At 31.0% G+C, this 22,460-nt stretch overlaps 2 protein-coding genes across 14 annotated transcripts in view; one reads left to right on the top strand and one right to left on the bottom strand.

Moving 5' to 3' along the window:
• The first annotated feature begins 219 nt into the window (after positions 1–219).
• Positions 220–20,642, top strand: LOC143226862 (uncharacterized). 13 transcript variants are annotated; one of them, XM_076458367.1, is made up of 7 exons: positions 222–952; positions 1,314–1,426; positions 1,906–2,132; positions 4,712–4,848; positions 5,286–5,392; positions 11,610–11,787; positions 14,001–20,642. In XM_076458367.1, exons 4-7 carry the CDS (start codon positions 4,740–4,742, stop codon positions 15,764–15,766), a joined length of 2,160 nt encoding a protein of 719 aa, XP_076314482.1. In that variant the 5' UTR covers positions 222–952; positions 1,314–1,426; positions 1,906–2,132; positions 4,712–4,739; the 3' UTR covers positions 15,767–20,642. The 13 variants fall into 13 exon arrangements, with proteins under 13 accessions (XP_076314493.1, XP_076314482.1, XP_076314483.1 ...); XM_076458368.1 differs by having other exon boundaries at positions 222–642; positions 1,251–1,426; XM_076458371.1 differs by lacking the exon at positions 1,906–2,132.
• Positions 11,805–22,460, bottom strand: part of LOC143226869 (uncharacterized) — a 38,649-nt gene continuing 27,993 nt past the window's right edge. Inside the window, exon 4 of the mRNA XM_076458398.1 lies at positions 11,805–12,538. Coding sequence (XP_076314513.1) covers positions 12,492–12,538 — 47 coding nt within the window. The 3' untranslated portion in view covers positions 11,805–12,491. The remainder of the gene's footprint in view (positions 12,539–22,460) is intronic.

Raw genomic sequence — 22,460 nt, forward strand, 5'->3', positions numbered from 1 at the left:
GTTGAGCCAAGTAGTCTAGACCATTTAAATATAATAACCATTAATGATAATATATATATCATTGTAAGTTTGTGGAGTCAATATTTTAATTAAATTAAAATATTTTCAATTTTGTCGAATTTTATTTTCTATTCAGTCCATTCAGCTTCATCAGAGCAATCAGAAAGTATCTTAGAAAATATTTTTCTTCAAGTTGACAATACCCTAATGCAGCGTTTCCCAAGTTGTTTCTGGCAGTAAACACGTTTGAGTTCTGCAACTATTGACGGAACCCTTAAGAAACATTTTAATGTTAATAAGTTAACCATAAAATATTATTGTTTTTGTACAATGTGTAGTGTAACTACGAATACCATTGTAAACATTTACATAATTTTATTTTATTCTACTTTGACCCCTGACCACAGGAAAATACGTCGAAGTTGCTTAAGCAGCGGCATTCAAAGCTATTTATTATGTTAAACTTTTTACAAATATTCTTTTTCAGAATAGGATTAGACAAATATCAATAAGGGAACTGGAGGAGTAAAGAGAAACGTTCTGGTTATTTTAAATTTAAAACTGTAAACCTAAGAACTTACTAAGAACAAATAGCAGTTACACAATATCAAAAAATAAGTAAATATTTGTCTCTTAAGTTATGTAAGTACAAATATTAAAATGAACTCATGTTGAAATCTTACAATTTTGTATTTCTATATAGGCTTAGCCATTCTCTATCTGATAATAAATTTAAGTATTTGATAGAAACTATAACTTTTCAGAAAACAAATTATTTAATTAATACATAAGTCTTTACAGTGTTGCCATTTTCATTACATCACTATGACAAAATGCTTATACGCATAAGATAAGCAAGTTAATCATTGAAATTATAAACCAAGTTTAGTCATTTCTACAATCTACAAATACCCTTGAAAATCGTGTGGATGGGACGAAGAAAGTATTTGAGGTAATCATCTTCATGTATTGTAAATTTGCGTTTATAAAGCTGTAAATCTTTGCAACATCTAAGTTACTCTGTTACTAGTTTTAAGTTACAGCTATAACGTAAAACTGGTAATTAACATGTTAAGCAAGATGTTTTAATTTTTAGTTTATATTAGTAATTCTACTTTTTCGTTATAATACCAATTTATTGTTGTTTATTTCACTTGCTAAAAATAATTTTGGTTGTATTTTCATTGTAACTCATAAATGTTTCAGTTGTTGTAAGTTTTAACTTTTACTTAGTTTCAACTGGAAAATAGGAACCATGCGAGTTATTGATAAAATGATATTTAACTAGTACTACAGTTCTTGTACTGTTGTAGGGATAATAAGGGATTATCCGCGAAACTGCTAATTATCAATTGCATTAGTGTCAATGCCGCCTCTGCATGCTTCGTAATTCAGCACTTGATCAGTCAACAAGCCTTGTTGAATGGTAAGTGAATTTAACTTGTTTTCCTGATATTTATTTTATTAGTTCTACTAAAATTAGTTAGAAATGTGAAAATTGGAACTTTAGCATGACTAAGACGGGGTTGATATACAGCGACATAGAAAGTCGATTTGATCGATAGATAAACAATGTAATAATATTAATAGTGTCAGACTAGTGTTACTGTTAAATGAAAACTAGTACAATTTCAACATATTGGTAAGAACCTTGTCCTGAATTGCTGAATAAAACTATATAATTGTAACTATTGATTGAAAATTATTATTAACGTTTGCTCATATTTAAATATTTGTATTTAACACTGCTAACACTCAATCGCAGATTTAAGGTTGTGTAGGCCCTAAGTCCCATGTAATTTAACATATAATAAAACTACCAATGCGATGTAATTAAGACCATGGGCTGTGGGACTGATCCCCCTTTAGGCCATACCTAAATATGCCACTTCTAACGTGTTACAGGCCGAGACTAGAAAAGTATCCTTGGGTGAGTCAACTACCGGCTGTTTGAAGCATATTATCCTTTGAGTACTTTGTTCTTTTAATGAACTGTAGTGTGATTTATCTTGGACCAGCTGAGCACACTTGGTTTTACTTGTCTTTCTTGGGATGAAAATCTAAACAAATGTGTGTATATATAATATATACTGACTCACTTTTTCAACCTGCTATGCATTTTAACATATCAAGTAAGTATTGAAATATTAGCTTAATGCATATCATGCACTATATAAGCCTAACAATAGGCCTACAAAAATAATTTTGTAGACTAAGCTAAATGGAATGTAGTGCGAGAAGAGAGTATTTAGAAAATAAAAGTTTAAAACTTGACTCAACACATAAAGGTAATAAAACTGGAACAGCATGAGACAACTTTCTAAATGAAAGGGAAAATTATTGAAAATTTTATTAAATGTAGGCATGGCCATAGCTAGTTTCAGAAACATTGATGTCAAACACCAAATGGTCACAATAAACAATTCCTTTCTTCAGTTTCCATTGGTCTAATTTGAATGCATGAAATCACTTTCTAAACAATTTCAGATTAGAAAGCCATAAATGACCACATCTTTAAGAACATCCAGGCACACAAGTTGTTTGTGGCATTTTTGAACTGTTATGTTTAAGAAGCAAACCAAAAGCATGAATAATGCAAACATCTAAGTATTTTACTATAGGCAAAGACTGAATCATCAGTTGTGCCCTCTGCTGGTTTAACTTGCAGAGTCCCTCAAAAGGTTATGAAGTTAATTTTTCCAATGACAGCTTGACATGATTATCAGTAATTGTCATCATGATCACTCAAAAACTACCTACATAAAAAAAAAATTAAATTTGAAATAAATATTTATCCTAATAGAAGTGAAGAAAGGCCATTACAAATTCATGTAAATACAGAAAATGAACTTAGAACCAGAAGTACTTTGTTGGTAGCAAGTATGTATAAAATACATCATGAATTAGACTGAAACTATCAATAGGTTAATTCCTGAATGGTTGAAAGTTATTTCAGTAGTTTTCTAGTTCCTCATGCTTTTGTTTATTTTTGTATATGAAGTATATTTAATCAATAGAGTAATGTCTAATTCCCAGTCATTACATATTTAAACTGTTGGTAAAGGATTTCTTGATGTTGTAGTACTCGTATTAAAATTACTTATTTCAGATAACTTCACTGCTTTAATATACAGTGCATGCCAAATTATTATGCAAGTTTTGTTTTTTATCTGAATTTCTCAAAAAGTATGTATCTGATGTAAATGAGATTTATATAGATTAATTATTATCATACACAAGTTCTACAGTTGTCATTAAAATCCACTAACAAATAAGAAAGTTATAAGAGGTTTTCTAAAGTGTCATGACTTGCACAGTTCCAAATTATTAAGCAAATTCCTGACAAATGAGTCTACAGCCCAAAAATAGCAGCTGTTGGAGGTAATAATAAATAAAACTAATACAATTAATTTTTAATATATAAGCAAAACCCAAAAACTGCTTAATAGAAAAGAATCGGAAGATAATTTATTGATATAACCACCATTTTTGGACATTACTTGAATGAGCCCATTCTCAATGGAGTTGATCAGTTTTAAAATGTTTTTTGCTTTAACATCACTTGTAGAGGATAGTACAACATTCCAGAGATCATTCTTGCTTTTATACCAAGTTTCTAAGTTGTCCTTATGAAATGTAATATAAGCTTCAGAAGTGATTTTACATCATCAAGTACTCTGAACCTGCAAGTCCATTACTAATGATCCCTGCCCAAAACATGACTCCTCCTCCGTCTTACTGATATGTCATTCTGGATAGGGCAGTAGTAAATTTTTCAACAATCCTCTGGTCCATGCACCCAGGTCATCAAGAGGTGCAAGACACTCATCTGTAAACAAAACTTCTTAAATTAGATTTTACATGTTGGCGAATCCATGCAAGTCACTGGATTTTATGACTATCCCTCAACCACCATGGTGGTTGAATTGCAGGCTTAAAACATTTTGCAATGTCCTGGAGGATACTGCATCTTCATTTTGTAAGTCTACAGATTTACAAGGATAAATCAGGGGTTCAGTTCCCCTTGGTGGACTCAGCAGATAGTCCAATGTGGCTTTGCTATAAGAAACACACACACACACACACACACACACACACACACACACACACACACACACTACTTGAAGAAAAAGGTTTATTCACATTTGCTTAATGCAGGAAAGTTAGCATCTTGAAATCACTTGTACTTTTCATTTAGCAGATTGATTTGGTACTTTGTAATAGTTATGTGGTCTCAATCAACTTCTCAACAAATTTGATTTTTTCTTTCTTTAGCAAGACTGTTTACAGTTTTACTTCTCATGCCTTCTCTTGCCCATAGTTTCAATAAAACTCTGCAACAAACACAACTTGCTTTATAAATTTGGCACTGTACAATTCATAACAATCTAGAAAACCTTTATAACTTTCTTATTTGTTAATGGATTTGAATGACAATTGCACAGTTTGTGTATGATAATATAATAGTTAATCTCTATAAATTGTATCTAAATGAAACGTACGTTTTGAAATATTCATAAAAAAATGTGCTTAATTTGGCACACACTGTAAAGGTGTGAAAATGATAAAGCTTTTAATATGATATGTAAGTTATCAATATAATGTAACTTTTGAGAATAGTATTTATTGATTTTTTTTTAAGATTTATGAAGGGTGTGACATCTGTTTCATAATTTATTTCTCTATAGTTTAACTACAGTCTTTCTTACAGAACATAAAGGTGAAGCTTCTGTGTAACCATGGAAGTGTTAAAAATAAAGGTTGAACCACTTTCTGATGAGAAGCAGGATGATTTATTGGATATCAAACTCATGAAACACAAAGGTGAAATTTCCACAATAACTCGTAGTAAGTTTTTATATTTAGAATATTAATGTTTTGTCTTATGCAAATCATAATGGTATGAATTTCACTTGTTTTAATTTAGTACTATTATACATAATTATAACTTTCTGGCTAAATTTAACAACTTCAAACTCTCAATTATTTGTAATTTCTTTAAGCCATGCTGAATCCCTAACAGTTAAGATCCCTTACATTGCTTGGCACACTTTCTTGTAACATGAGACTGTTTAAACAGTTGGCCCATCTACGTAAGAAATGTTTTTTTTCTACAATTGTCATAGACGGTATTCTGATTTCTCTGTTGGTACTCTAATAGAGCATGATGCTCACTGTAGAAACTATAGAAGACCTGTACTTCTAAATACATTGTGTACGTTTTGTTGAAGTATAAGTTATATTGAATCTTTTTATAGATAAACCAACATTATTTATACTTCTAGAAGCAGCTGATTCCTTGGAAGAAATTTCTTTGCATACAAGTTTGAAATTTGATGAAACAAGAGAGGAGCAAGAAGAAAACTGTGATGTAACATCAGATAAAAGTGAGGTAATTAAACTTTTTATAGTTATTAAAGATAATATGTAACTGTAACTGTCTTTTGGCACCTAAATAGTGATGACATGTTTCTAGTTACAGTGGAAGAAATTCACTACAAGTTTGCTGCATTACTGTGAAAAAACTCATTACAGTTCTTCTAACAGCAGTAATATTGTTGGTCTAAAGATGTTTTATAAAGAGAAACAGTCAGTACTCAGTGAAAATCCTGCAGTAGGTAATAATACCTGCTTGGTTGTGCTGCATCAGTTCTTAACAATGATATCAAGTTTATTTTTTTATATTCTCTATCTGGTGAATACGTACAATTTTTAGACACTTCTACAACTGTATTAGATGGCAAAATGGTCAGTATAATTCACAAAAATTCCTCATAATTCTGCTATTTTTGTATTTCATCAAAGAGACTATGAAGAGAGCTAACATTTTTAGTTAGTTAAGAAGCCTTTCATATATTTGTAAAAACCAGGATGATCTAATGGAGAGAGGTCTTGGGAAGATTGAGTGTTTATCATGAAAGATTGGTTGGCAAGATTTTCATACATCATGACAAACAAGTGTTTGGGAAATTGTTTCATTTGTAATGTCTGTAACTAGTGCTAGAGTGTATAATATTGGTAAGAACACTGATTGTAGGAATATTGTATGTAATTGGAGGACTTCTGAAAGATACATGGGGAAAAAATGTAGTTTAGTTTCTGTTGTTGGTTTGTACATGCCCCGAGTAACAAACTTATAATGACATAAATAGTAGTTAAATGTGTTTCAAAGGACTGTAAAATAAATTTAATTATAGATAGATATATACTGTTACTGACTTAAACAGATGTAGTTTCATGTTACAATTTGAAGTTATTCTAGAAAGTAAAAAAGATAAATTTGTATGTGTAATTATAAGGTTGGGCAAATTAACTACTCCTGCTTTGGGTTAGGATAGAGAAAAGTCATAAAATATAGTTTTACTGACATTAAAAGAAACATTTGAAATGTATTTAGGAAAATTATTTTTAATCTTAATATTAAAATTACTTTGCACACAAACTGTTCAAAACAAATATTCTATATATTTATGGACAAATCTTGATTTTAGTTTATTAAAAATATTTATCTAAAAATATTTTTTATAAAGTTATGCACACTTTATTAAAAGTTAGAAGTATTAAATCTATAAAGGCTTTCAATGAGCACAAAGAGGTATTGGTTGGTCAAATTGACTGAACCCATGCTTAGAGAGCTAACTAACTGCCTGTAGTCCTAAACACATGCACTTATTGGTTGAATTGAAAGAAAGAAAAAACAAAATGGTATGGGATTAGTTATATATTGTGCAACCACAATGCTTAATTTTTGAAAGGACATGAAGTGCTGAATCTGTCATTAAAATCTTCACAACAAATGCCAGTTAAAGGTTAAGGATATGCAAATGATTTGATTTTCAAGAGTCCAAAACTTGAGCTCTGTTTATCACAGTCATGTACACAAATGATAACAAATAACTAGATATACAGTAAAAATCTTAGTTGCTGTGGTGAGTGGGTACCAAGAATTTGTCAAGGCTTGCATCAAAATGAAAATAATATTTCACAGTTTTGTGGACAGGAAATACAAGGAATCTTTTCTCATCAGATCTGAAATGCTTTCAATCAATGGGTAATGGGAATGCCTCATGAAAACTGACTTTTGTGACTGGGACACTGAAAGGAATGCCCTGACCATGCCTGATGAAGTTGGAAGGAGAAGAAAGGCTGGAAATGTCAACTGGTATTCTTCTTCAGAGTTTGGATGTTGTACAGCAGCATCACAGTGGGAGAACATGAACAAATATTTGTTACAGCTAAACCTTCTTACATTGATTACCATAAGATATAATAAATGTTTCAGCTTTGTTAAAGTTTAACAATGTTAAAGGTTACAGCAATCTACTTATGGTTTTATCCAGTAACATCTAAGGATATAAAATAATGCTGTTATCAGACTAGGTTTTATCAGTTGTACAATGTAAAAACTTGTATGTTTACAAATTATGAACCTAGATTAAACATTACCATAATAATTTTTCAAACCTTGGTTTTCTTTCAAACTAAATTGTGTCTAGATTTTAGAGTTGTTCTTTTTATTGCTGTCTTTCAATAAAAGTTATGCATACATATTTTCTGTTGGAAAGAATATCATGGAACTAAAGGGCCTGAATAAACTGTAGGAAAGATAAGTGAAACTGTTTATAATACTTTAAATGACTTTTATCCATTTTGTACTAACCAATACCTTATGGGAGATGCTCATCGTCACAAAGATAATCAGAAGAACCAATCAAATAGTAATAACTCTCTTGACATGGAAGTATCAAGAGCCAAAAGACATTAAAAGCCACACAGAAAAAAAATCTCACTCATGTAGCACTAAATAAAAATATCCTACATACACTGTATAAAAACTATCAAGAAAAAATAACATCTTGTACGTAGGAAAAACAGCTATCAAAGGGCTCTGAAGAAACGAAAATCTAATAAAAAAAAATTAGACACAGGAAAAGGTTTTTTGTCTTAACTGGATACGGTTACCAAGGTAAAATAAAAGAACGTCTTCAAGACACGTCTACTCATACTGTGTTTAAACAAAACTCCAGGCAAGAAGGTCAGGGAAGTAGCCAACAACCAGTTTAAACATCTCTCTTATTTTTTAAAAAAATTAATGAAAATGTATGGAAGATACACTCATTATTGAAAATCTAAACATGAACAGAGACAATGGGTGGAACTTGTAATTAAAATATCATTCTAAAACAAAAAATTATAAACTTTATATCTTTTCAACTTTAAATGTTTGTTTGTTAGCACCTTTTCTTTGTTTTTGTACCTAAATATAAAATATTTTGTAATTTTATATATTTATACAAATATTAGAAATTTATCACTAAATCATAAACCTATGTAGGGTTGGTTGCTGAACTTGGAAAAGTAAACCAAGCAATTATGTAAATTGGCATATCACTTCTGGCTAATTATCACATAGACTAAGCTGTATGTACATGGAGGAGAAAATCCCTACATAACTGGCTTCCCCACTTTGTCTGTCAACAGCTTGATGTTTGAATAGAATCTCGGCTTTCATAATTACACGTCATTCAGTTACCTTTAGAATCCTAGCTTTGTGATTATTTTACAACAGTGACATTTTATGATTGGAAATTATGATTCTATTTGTTTTGCCATTGAGGAAGGTATTAATGTATTAATGTAATGCTAACACAGCTTAGTCTGCTGTGTGATAATTAGCTGGATCAAGTGATCTGTCCATTTCCACCCCCTGTCCTATTTGATTTCTGTTTTTTTCTTCAAGTTCATTAGCCATTCTACATAATATTTTTACTAAATAAAAATCCTTTTTTTCTAATACTTGTCACTTTTTTCTTTTTTATAAGATGGCATACTTTGGCTACTAAATCATAGAATATATTCTAAAGCTTTTTAAGTTTTTCATATAATGATAATAAATTAGGTAGTTAAAAATCATGAAAACTGTTTTTTTCTGTAAAGTGATGATAAAATTATAGTTACTGCTAGGCCTGGGTGTTAACACTTTTACTAATAAAGCAGATAACAATGTTTCAACCTTTTTAGGTCATCTGAAGATGATGCAAGAAGGTCAAAACATTCTCTGTTTTATTAGTAAAAATGCTAATTCCCTTATTGGCTGTCCTGAGATGAATTTTTACTTCAAGTGGGTCTTTCATCATCACAAGGTGCTAGGCTTGTTGAATAAAAATTATATGGATAGTTGAAAAGTAGCACATGCACTGGAGATAGTGACTCTACCATATATAACTTCTGATGACTTGTAGAAAGGAATATTGAGATGACTTTTGTATTGCTTTAATACAGGTGTCCATGCCATTCCTATAAAAAACAAGTGCTTGTTAAGTCCTTTTTTGGCCACACCTTAGTTTTTTTTTTAATTAGATATTATGAATTTTTAATGCAAGCCAACAAACCACAGTAAGTAAGAAAGTGACACAAGATAGTAACCAAATTAGTTTTAGGATTGCAACTTTATTATTCAGAACAGATGTTTACAAAACCAACCGGAATCTTAAAAATATATGATTAATTTTTCCTAAGTCCTAAGCTGCTGTGGACATCAGTATAAAGAGTTTACTTTGTAAGTAGTGTCTTCCCTTCAATAAGATATCATTTTAACTCAACCTTAAGTTGAGGATGTTAACTGAAAAAGTATTACAAGGTGCTCTCTTTATAATAACTATCAAGTACTTTCCAAGGGATAGGTGCAACCAGATGAGACTTGGATTTGCCTTGGAATATAGTGAAAACATCTCCTTCTACCTGCTGTTAAAACTTCATTTTACATAAAGGCTTAATTTTGTAGGACAGTTTATACATAGAGTTCTATATAAACTTCCACATGACATCACATATTTGAACCTTTCTTTACAGTATACAGTCTTACCACAACATCCTTCCTGTCATTGTGTCATCATGCCTTACTAGGATATTTTTTTTGCAAATCTCTGTTTTTCTTGATGATGAGAAACCCACTTGAAATAATGTATCTCAGAACAGCTAGTATGGGTATTAACACTTTTACTGATAAGGAGAGAACAAAATTTTGACATTCCTAGGTCATCTTCAGGTTAAGAAAGAAAGAGTTTGAATGTGACCATTGATGGACATGTCTTAGGGATGAGAGTATAAATGGGTATACGTACCCAACATTCACTTGCAGTGCCCCCTACAATTCTGTACCCGTTTATACTCTCGTCACTAAGACATGTCCATCAATGGTCACATTCAAACTCTCTCTTTCTTAACCTGAAGATGACCTAGGAATGTCAAAACGTTGTTCTCTCTTTAGCAGTAAAAGTGTTAATACCCACACCAGCTGTTCTGAGATACATTTTCATCTCTGTTTTTATCCTTGGTCTTACTATCCAGGAACAGTTGACTGAACTGTATCAACAATAGATGATATTGTTGGATTTGATGATCAGCCAATTTCTTCATGACTTGTAACCATCTCCACTTGTACCTTTCCTTTCAATCACCTGAAGGAGTCAGATACTCCTGACTGGAGGTACAGACTTCAGTTTTCTGTACACCTTTCAAACCTTATTTCTGTTCTTGTTTTTGTGGATAGTTTGAAATCAGGCAACTTCTTTGGTTCTGTCTTGGGTGTTATGGCAAACAACTGTATAATCCCCTTTACAGATTCTGTGTTTGCTGTTCAGTTATATGCTATTTTCTTCTCTTGGTTATGCTGAGGATAAGCAGTTCACTAATTATATAATCCTTATTGTCTTGTGTAGCTCTTTAAAGACCTTTGAATTTTACTCTCTGGATTTTCAGCAATGTTGATAATTATGTTAACAAGTTTGCTAAAACTGCTAGAAAGTCATCTGTAACAGTAATGTCACAGTCCTGCCTATTCCTTGTGTTGACTTCAGGCTTATCATTAAGGCAAGACATTATGCCAACTTGGACCCTTAAGGAGCACTCCCAATATTTCAAAAATCACATTTGTCAAATTTAACCTAAATTGAAAGTTTAACTTCTTTTCTGCATAAAGAGTTTAATTTTGACTTAACAGCTATTTTCTCAAAACTCAGTTTTCACTAGGGTCACCAATTTATTAGCTTGATAACTTCACCAGTAAAGCCAATATGACATTCCTCCATAGCTTTAATTTTTTTTTTTATACTTCAAAATTCTTTAACAATTGTCTTATTATAAATCTCCTTACAACAAGTGAAGGCATTAATTAAAATTAATAGCACATAGCTTGTTATCATTGCAGAATGTTTGCAATGTTATTAATTCAACATACAAAGATGTTTGCACATGCATTAACTTCACGTTTTCATCATTCCTAAGTTATGGTGTTATAACAGTTTGTGTTTCTTCATTCATGCCACATTAATTATGTATATCATTGGAAGTGTACTTTCAGCAACATAATATTTTTGTTTTATGCACCACTTGAAGGTTATATGGCATTGCTTTGTCTGCCTCTTTATAGAAGTAGCCAAAAAATATTTTTTAAACACACAGTTTTAGGACTGTTTATGTACATAACCAAATTTAAAACATTAGATTCGTTAATTATATAATCATTTCTGAAATGAACTGTATAAACTATGTAATGATAACAGTGGTGGTTATTTCTATTAACCCTTTCAACTGTTGTTTGATTCTAGAATATATCTGTTCATGTGAAAACAGAGAAACCAGCTGATCTGCTACAAGATGATGTTATTTCTAAGTTCAGTTACAGTGACAATGAGGACCAGGATGGTTCATGTTATAATGTTATGAATGTGAAAACAGAAACTGAATATCAAAGAGATATTGAATCAGGGTTAGAAAGTACATCTGGTAAGTACAAACATCACCTCAAACTTAAGTTTGTTGACACTTGCTCAACCATTAACATAATAACTTGATCAGTATGACTGACCTTGTAACCCTAAAGTAAACTTAAGAATATAACTTTGTGTAACTTTTAATACGTTTGATTTATTAACTATGTCTTAATGCTGAATTGTTAATGTAACTATCTAAAACAGTGTGACATGCACTTTGGCCTACCCATTGTGAGAGGGTTAAGAAATTGGTTGAATTCTTGGTTGTATTTTAAGATCTATGGAACCATATGAAACAGGAGTAACTTCAGATTTATATGTCTGTGTGTGGTTTTTCTGTTTTTATTTCATGTTCTGTGAATGTACAGATATGATTATCCTGAGCACTGCCAGCCTTATTGAATCTGAGATTTGTAATTCTTGATGACGAGAAACCCACTTGAAATAAAAATGTATCTCAGAACAGCTGGTATGGGTATTAACACTTTTATTGCTTGTCATTCTGAGATACAAATCTGAGACTTGATTAATTCCATATCTACAGTCCCTTAGTTTAACATGTTGAAGTCAGTAATGAAACAGTTTAATAGTTACAGGATAAATAATATATAAGTGAACCTTTTAGTTTAGTCTCAATCTTCATGTTTATAAATATTAAATTAACACACAAAACTGAGAAGTAGTACAATGAAGAAGGTGAAGATAAAACATTTTATTTCAATGTTCAAAGATTTCTGAGTGACTTATTCCATCTTCAGTGGAATCTGAAAATCATAATGCAAAGATGATTGTTACTACAATTATAATATAATAATTGTTTTTTAAGAAAAGCAGAAGTGGATGGATGAAACAATATTTATACATATATATTACACTGTGGCTGAGTTACATGTAAAAATTTAGAACAGTTTTAGGTTTAAAGATCTGTGTGAATTATTAAGGACTGGGCAGTCGTTAGCTCTGAGAAGACTTTCTTTAATGTAGAGTACAAGGTCTGAAGATTCTGTGGGAGTGATAGATAAGTCATTAAATCAGATATTGTGATCTGTGGTTTTATAATGTGTATGAATGAATGAGTTTAAGTAGTGGAAGGTTGGTACTGTTAGATACTTCTAATGTTTACAGACTAGTTTTTAAGTGGTGTTTAGTTTTACCAATGTACGTAACCCTACAGTCACTACACCTATATTTATACACAAGCCATGAACATACAAGTTTATGTACTTTTTTAATTGGTAGGGATTGGAAACTCATAAAAGGAAGCCGATGATAATGAGGGGAAATTTAAGGATGTGTTCATTGGCTGGTGGCTGAAAATTATTTTGTTTAAGCAGTTGTGTAATCTTCATAAGAAAATCTGTTGGTTCGCCATAATTTAACGTGTGTTTATTCAGAAGAGTAACATTTTTATGTAAATAAAATAATTAGAACAAAGGTTTAAAAATCTCTTTTAATAGTGATATAATCAGATTATGTTGGGGATAAAACTCTTGAAAACCAGTGTAGAAACCAGTTAAAGTTCTTGTATGGTACACAGAGGTAAAAAAATCTTTACTTCTTCATTAATACTGACATCTAGGAACAGCATTTTCTTCAAGTTAGGATGTGAACTTGATATTTGGGTGTTGGAAATGAACTCAGATACATGGCTCAATTGTCAAAACATCAAAAAAGTGTCATAACTGTAGTGTTTGTCATGGACAGGTTTGAATTCATGTGGTCAGTTTTCTAGCCACTTATTAAATAGTATGTTGATAAACATTTTAATTTATTCTAAAGTAATAAATAATTATTTATTTAACACGTACTGAACTTATGAACAGGAATTATAAACTATTCATGTTAATTATCATATTTAAGTAGATAAATCATTAGAACATTTCATGATAGTCGACCATTTCTTGTTAGAAATATCTTAACAGTTTGAAAGTAACATTGTTTGGTGCTATACTACGTTATCATGTAGAAAATGATGTTTAAACCTTATCCACTAAAAACATCTCTTGAACGTGGTACATTACCAACAATTCATTTTCAATAATATTCTTATCTAGATGAAACGTTTTAATGAAACATGTCAAACTAATTTTTGTTTTAATATTTTTATATTGGTATTTATGTTGATTATATTAGAACATTAAAACATATTTAGACATTAAATAAAGTATTGTATTATATTTGTTTGTTATTAACTAGTGTGTGACACAATTTATATATCTGTCTTAGATATAAAGACCAGTGTGGACATCTGTTGTGGAAGTCAGGTTCTTGGTTATTATGTTATAAAACAAGAAGATCACATTACAGAAGACGTAAAGTCACCAAATGACAGAATTAATGGAGAAACAAAATTAAGTGTAAATAGCCTAATACAACAAAAGAAGATACACTCTGGAGAGAAACCATATCATTGTACAGTTTGTGGAAAACAGTTTGATAGAAATAGTCACTTAAAAATACACCAAAGAAGACACACTGGTGAAAAACCATACACTTGTACAGTGTGTGGAAAACAGTTTGGAACAAAAAGTAATTTAAAAATACATTACAAAATACATACTGGGGAGAAACCTTACAATTGTGCAATATGTGGAAAATACTTTAGTACAAAAAATAGATTAAAATCACATGAAAGAATACACACTGGTGAGAAATCTTACACTTGTGGAGTTTGTAGTAAACAGTTCAGAACAAGTGGTGAATTTAAAACCCATCAAAGAATACATACTGGTGAGAAACCTTACTGTTGTACAGTGTGCGGAAAACACTTTCGTACAAGTAGTTCCTTAAAAAGACATCAAAGAATACACACTGGGGAGAATCCATACAGTTGTACAGTGTGTGAAAAACAGTTTGGAACAAAGACTGACTTAAAAATACATGAAAGAATACATACTGGGGAGAAACCATACAGTTGTGCAGTGTGTGGAAAACACTTTGGTACAAATAATTACTTAAAAACACATCAAAGAATACACACTGGGGAGAAACCTTACAGTTGTACAGTGTGTGGGAAACAGTTTCGTACAAATATTGTCTTAAAAACACATCAAAGTATACACACTGGGGAGAAATCTTACAGTTGTGTAGTTTGTGGAAAGCAGTTTCGAACAAATGGTGAATTAAAAGTCCATCAAAGAACTCACACTGGTGAGAAACCTTACAAGTGTATATTGTGTGCTAAACAGTTTATATCAAGCTGTAACTTAAAAAAACATCATAGAATACACACTGGTGAGAAACCTTATGGTTGTACAGTTTGTGAAAAACAGTTTGTAACAAATAGTGAATTAAAAATACATCAGAGAAGACACACTGGGGAGAAACCTTACTGTTGTACAGATTGTGGAAAACAGTTTGGAACAAAGGCTGACTTAAAGAGACATGAAAGAATACACACTGGAGAGAAGCCTTACCATTGTGCAGATTGTGGAAAACAGTTTGGAACAAAGACTGATTTAAAAAGACATCAAAGAAAACACACTGGGGAGAAACCATACACTTGTACAGTGTGTGAGAAACAGTTTGGAACAAAAAGTAATTTAAAAATGCATTACAAAATACATAGTGCAGAGAAACCTTATAATTGTGCAGTATGTGGAAAATATTTTAGTACAAAAAATAGATTAAAATCACATCAAGGAATACACACTGGTGAGAAGTCTTATACTTGTGGAGTTTGTGGTAAACAGTTTAGAACAAGTGGTGAATTTAAAACCCATCGAAGAATACACACTGGTGAGAAACCTTACTGTTGTACAGTGTGTGTAAAATACTTTCGTACAAGTAGTTGCTTAAAAAGACATCAAAGAATACACACTGGGGAGAAGCCTTACAGTTGTACAGTGTGTGGAAAAAACCTTTGTAAAAATAGTACCTTAAAAATACATCAAAGAATACACATTGGAGAGAAACCTTACAGTTGTACGTTATGTGCAGAACAGTTTGTATCAATCTTTAATTTACAAAAACATCAGCTAGAACACACTTGAGTCAAATAGGTGAAAACATTTTGTAAAAACTAGTTAATTTAAACTACACACTGGGTTCCAACCATAAGTTATGGAAAATATATGTATGTAACTATAGCTTAAAAGTACCTTGAAGAATACACAGCTGGGAGGAATCTTACATTTGTGTAAGTTCATCATCCCCCCCTCCCAATACATCACCACTAAATCTAAGGTCTTATAATTCTAAAAGTCAGATACAACTAAGGTAACCTATATGTGTAAATTTGTTACATACTGCAGAACATTAAAGGCTGTCCTAAGAGTTTGGAAAATACATCAACTATGTATTCAGATTTAGATTGTGTATGGTGTTCGTCAGGCTCCATGTAGTATTTGTGGTGTATTTTGCTGGTATTAAATGCAATAATTCTATGTTAAGATGTGGATCCAAATACCTCGATATTGACACAGGGTGGTCCTGTGATATGGGTGGCAAGAGTGACCGTTTGTATATGACTTAGTGAAATCACCTTTGAACCTGTGGCAAATGTCTATTAATAAAAGTGGTAATCAAACTTCCTTTCATACTTATTAATGTTAGATAGTTAATGTACCAATGTTTACTTTCTTCAACAAACTTGTGGAGAAGCTTTAATTATCAGTCAACTCAGTATAACAGGTTTTCATGGCTAAGTACTTTACCTTGTATATGTCTGCTACCTTAATATCTTCCATTTCCACAATCGTTGATCTTTCTTTGGGAAGTATGTAAGTTTTAGCACACACAGGTTAGTGAGTTATATAGTGTTAACGTCAACAGTATCTCGTAATAACACTTTCAGTTCACATTCTCTTCACCATTGTCTGAAACGTTAAACACCTAGTTGGTTGGCTTCAAACCATTTCATGTCTTTCTGTAACTACCACTTAATCACAGTTCACAACTTCAGTCGTCATCTTGATTTCAAATAATTCTGTTCCACTCATTCACACAGGTTATCTCACAAATACTTAAGCTAACCATATTCATTTAGTAATTTTTTAATTCATTTACAGTCTGCTAATCTCGATGATTCTTATTTGTCTACATAATTTTTACACCAAGCTGCATGACCTGTCTATATTATAATTAAATTTGATGATTCACAGTCATTCAGTTCAATTACTTACTTAGCCTCAGAGTATGATATATTTCTGCTTATTGCTCTGATTTGTTTTCTTTCTATGTGGACTTTAAGAACTAGTTTAGCTTCAGCATCCTGATAGGTGCTGGTGTATCTCGAGCTCTACGTAACACACAGTATTTTATAGATTCTATTTACCTTCTTTGTGTTTCCTTGCTATAGCTCTACCTGCTGCTGGAATTCTTTTATAGTTAACCCTGAATGTTTAAAAAGCAAATGCTGAGCTTGTTCTGGAATATTTCCAAGAGTGCTTTATTATCCGAATCTGATGTTATTTCTCTAAATAATTGTGATTTTTCTTCTATTAGTTTTTTCCAGTCAGGTAACTTTAGGTTTACTTAAGTCATTGTGAAAGTGGAAGGTAGTTATAATATCCCTTGACTATGTGCTGAGCAGTTTCTGCTCTTGACAGGAGAGTTTTAGCCCAAAAATCAAAGTGGAATACATCAGAAGAGCACTACTAGTGCTTTCTCAACCCATACCAGCCATTTTTAAATATATAATTTTCTCTACAAGTGGGTTTTCTCGTCATCTTGGGATACATCAGGTTTCAGGCAAGCTATTGATAGGGTCAGTTCATTTCTCGTGTTAAACACCAAAGTCTCTGGGTTTCTTGTCTTGAAGAAGTAAAACACCCAAGTCCCTGGGTTTCTTGTTTTAAAGAAGTAAAATAATTTAGGGCTACTTTTTTTTTCTCACACAATTTTGTTATTTAAGTTTTTATACCTCCAAAAATTGCATAGTTACGAGTTTAGGCAAGTGCTAAATAAATTCCAGAATCAGGGTCACAAGCTTTGATGGGTCCATCTATACACTTTAATATATCTTCTGTTAGTTTTAGGTAAGTGTGTTTATTGTTAGAAACAGCTATGTAGGGCTTTTTGGTCTCTATGGTTAAAGCCAGTTAAATATTTAATGTTACAGGGATGGATATGAGTCATCAGTTTATATATTTTTTAATTTTAACTACAGCTATCATTGATTCAGTCCATGTAAAATACAGGTAGATCTGGGCATTCTATACAAGATAAATTGTAAGTGCTTAGATAATCTTTCCATTTCATCTAATAATTATTTACTTGGGGGTTAAAAGTAAGAACTCAGCTTAAATTAAACAAAAATTCATGAGTATAATTATTAATATTGTTTATTTAATAAGTTTACAATTGTCCCTTGTTGGCTTTCTTGTCCTTGAATAGCTGTTTTTATATAATGCTCTTTACATTCGATATGGTATTTCTTATAAAATTGTTTGTAATGTTTTTTCCATTGTAATTTATTTCATAATTAAATATGTATGAAACTTGTATTTACTTAGCAATTATTTCTCTGTGAATTTTTATCAAATCAAATTTTCCTAGATTTAAAATATCCACTATTTAGCAGACTTTCAGTGGTATTGTAGTTTGAGTGATCTGTTTGTTTTGCTTATTAGGCCCCCCAGTGGCACAGCAGTAGGTCTTCAAACTGCTTAAAACTGGGTTTTGATACCCATGGTGGGCAGCGCACAGATAGACTATTGTGTAGCTTAATTCTAAACAAACAAAGCACAAGGTTTGATATTAACATAATCTGGAGTTTTTAACTTCTATTTTGCATAACTTGTTTAGTGTTCTTTAAGATATTGTTTAATAATTTTTTTATTCACATTCTACTTTTTTCCATGTATTTTAGTTTTTATAATAATCAGTAAAACACTTTTTACATAAGTTATAACCAACAATATTTTATAAAAAATCTTGAAGTGGTTTATCTTCCTTACATATAATTTTATTTCTTTCTATGAAGAAAACTTTGTTTTGCTGAATGTTTTTTAATAATTGATTTCCACATTCACATTTGACATTTTTATTTTTAATTACATGGTAATAATAAGTAACACATTTTATGCCAAGACACAAGATGATAATTGGTTTATTTATTTTATTAACTTTCTTGAAATGGTTTTTAAACTTTACAGGTTTTGAATTTCTTCCTTTATTAGTAATAAATTTCTGATTGGTGTGTTTGATGTGTCTGAAGAACTGAATGAAAATAATGATGAGATTCGGTAACTTAAAGAATATCAACTGGCCCCAAGGCTTAGTTGTATATGTCGGTGATGGTTAGTTTTCAATTATATATGTGTGGTTGTTGCTAGAAACTTTATCTTGTAGTAGAATATAGAATGATATACTTTGATAGGAGAGATACTACCAGTAAGAGATATATTTTATCATTTAATTATCTTCTATAAAAGTAAGCATATAAATTATTTACTAGTGTTAAATAAAATTATACTGTGTAAATTTAAAAAAAAAACAAGGAAAATTAAATTGAATACTATCAGATGAAACCTTTATGTTGTGATGAAACTGAATACTATCAGATGAAACCTTTATGTTGTGATGAAACTGAATACTATCAGATGAAACCTTTATGTTGTGATGAAACTGAATACTATCAGATGAAACCTTTATGTTGTGATGATTATGAAAGCTATTTATTTGTATTCATTAATCATAAGATTTATAAGTAAGTAAATTTAAGGGTGAGTATCTGGCCACTTAATATCTCTAAGATAATGGTGCTGAAACAAAACCCTTAAGAGGAATTATGATAATTAAAAATTGAAGTAAATACATATCAAAAATAAGACCTTAATACTTAATGATAAATGTATATACTTGGTTTCAGATGAAAGTAATTCCTAGTGTGTGTGTGTTTGGTTATTTATTAATGACTCAAGGTTATTTTCATTAATTGTAAATTACCTGAAGCAAATGTTACAAAAAGATAACATCAAAAGTGTCACCATCATTTAGAAACACTGATGATATAAAAATATTAAACTTAGATTGAGTGAGAAACTTTGTAGTCAGTACATTACAATAATTATATAATATACAGCAATGAAACTAAATTAAATGAAATATTAAGTAGTTGGGATGACTAACAGGCATCACCAGTTTAAATTAAAATAATAATTCAAAGAATATTTTATTACGTTGTAGTAATTGGAAAATAATATTTCCATACAAATATCTTCTAATACATTGTAAACTGCATGGATCTATTCCATTTTAGAGGGAAAGGACCTTTCAAAATATCTTTAACACAACAAAGTTCTTTTGCTGTGACAGCGATAAGTCTTTCGATTTACAATACTGACATGAGGGGCTCAATTTCCCTCTGTGGACATAGCAGATAACCCAATGTGGCTTTGATATAAGAAAACATGCACCCAAAACAAAAACTGATAGTTTTTATGATGCTTGGATGTATTAAAGTTCATGAAGAAATATCCTTACTTAGTTATATTTTCGTGCAGGTTTGTTTTTTTTGTAGTTTGTGACACTTCTGTAAATCAGATGCAAAAATGTCATAAAGTTGTGTTAAGACTCTAATTTAGACTTAAGATTAAAAACCTCACCAGTTGTTTCATAGATTTAAACTTGCTTAATTGTATTTCTGTTTCATGCCTTGCTGGAGTGATGCCATATGCATATAAAGAAGTTGTTATTATGAGTTGAAGGTGTATAATATATACATGTAGGGAAAAATATATTTTCACCCAATAATGCTGTGATACTGTTATTATTTTGACTCTTGTATACACTTCCTACAGAGATAAGGAATATTCCCTCTGTCTGTTCCAGTAACATGAAGTTCAATATGAAATCTTGAAACTGACCAGTTTGGTTGAAGACCAAGCAGTATTAATTATATGAATAAATGTTTTTATTTAGAAACTCATGTTTGCTTGTTCATCCTTTTCTGTTGGTGTTCATATACTTAACCCAAACCAGAAATATTAAGTGTACTAGATTACCACACTTTAAAATGCTAAATAATTCTCTGATTGATGCTTAGTTGAATACTGAATGGTTATTCACACTTGTATATTAAAATTATATAAAATATTTGTAAAGTTTTTGTAATGTGATGATGATGTGTTTCTAATTTTCACAGACCGTTTTATTCTTCAAAGTACATAACTTGTATACAATCCAATATATTAGATGATTCAAAGATTTGGATGTGTTATGGGGTACAGAAACATACCAAATTCCACCTTTAATATCTGTAGCTCGGCTATGTCCATAAATACTTAACGAATTTTAACCAACTAGAGCAACTCTGTTGACAGGGACCTGGTATGGCCAGGTGGTTAAGGCACTCAACTTGTAATCAGAGGGTAGCAGGTTCGAATTCCTGTGACACCAAACATGCTAGTTCTTTCAGTCATTGGGGCATTATAAAGGTGGTGAAGCCCACTATTTGTTGGTAAAGGAGTAACTCAAGAGTTTGCAGTGGTGATAATGACTAGATGCCTTCCCTCTAGTCTTACACTGCTAAGTTAGGGACATGTAGTATTCATGTAGTTTTGCATGAAATTCAAAACAAACCAAACTCCACAGATCTAGATAAGAATATTTAATTCATGACACTATAACAACTATAGCAAGATTGTCCATAGATCTCAGTGAACAATTATACTTTTAATTAATAATACTAAACCTTCTATAGTAGTATTCAATGAAAATATAGTGAACAAGGACTGAGGACTTAGTTGATGATGGTACTAGTTTGAGAGTAGATCTGAAAGGATATGGATGCATTCTTTATTCAATAAAACTGAGCCATTAGACTGAAACCATTCATAAATGTGACTGAACGAAGATTTATCTTTTGATCAAAAGTACTCAACCTGCTAGATAAACACTCTAGAGTGCATCTTTATCTTGTGAACAAGGAATTATCATTTATAATGAACCTGATAAAGCAGCATTAAGCATATATTTAGATGTTTACACATTGATCAGAATTTGGATATGTGATGTCATTAGCACAAAATTAAAGATGGTTCCCTTGCAGATGGCAGCCAGGTTTATAATTCAAAAGTAAGAGGATATATTTCATAAAGTGTGAAACCCTTAATTTTGTTACATAATTCTTTATTTTATATTGAATTACAAACATTAACCAATTGTAGTCTTAAGGTATATAACATAAACCATCGTTTTTGGGAGAAAAAAAAATCCTAAACAATATAGTATCAAAACAAAGAACTTGAAGTTAAGAAATAAATGAGTTAAACACCACAAAGATTAGCTTATGACACTATTAAGCATGATGAGTGCTACAAGTCCAAATCACACCAAGGAAGAATGTGTATCGAAGTTTGAAGTGATGATATAGTTGAAATCTGCATAACCAGAGAATATTGGTAAAACTTTATCTATTGAGAAATGGCATTAAGGAAAAACAAGCCAGATTAGATCAGTTAGTAAAGAAATGTGACTCAAACATTCATATTGATCTTCATAAGCATAGGGCATTTATGTAAGTGATAATTATTTTGTACTTGTGTGAAATTGAAAGGACTCAGATTGAAGTACAAGCATAGAATAGTCTTTATGTCAATGAAAAGTATTCCAAAATTAGGGTTAAAAGTGATATATAATGTGAATTTATTACATATTTTTTATACTTCATTCATACATATATTAAATGTTTAGTGAATCATCAAAATGATAACTAGTTGTCAATATACAATATAATTATAA

This window comes from Tachypleus tridentatus, chromosome 9 (genome assembly GCF_004210375.1).
Source record: "Tachypleus tridentatus isolate NWPU-2018 chromosome 9, ASM421037v1, whole genome shotgun sequence".
NCBI classification, from domain to species: Eukaryota; Metazoa; Arthropoda; class Merostomata; order Xiphosura; family Limulidae; genus Tachypleus; species Tachypleus tridentatus.

What these genes read in the sequence shown, in the direction of transcription:
- LOC143226862 (XM_076458367.1), top strand. Translation starts at nt 4,740, where the DNA reads ATGGAAGTGTTAAAAATAAAGGTTGAACCACTTTCTGATGAGAAGCAG. An exon ending in TAACATCAGATAAAAGTGAG is followed by an intron (nt 5,393 to 11,609) that starts GTAATTAAACTT and finishes GTTTGATTCTAG; the next exon opens with AATATATCTGTTCATGTGAA. An exon ending in AGGGTTAGAAAGTACATCTG is followed by an intron (nt 11,788 to 14,000) that starts GTAAGTACAAAC and finishes TATCTGTCTTAG; the next exon opens with ATATAAAGACCAGTGTGGAC.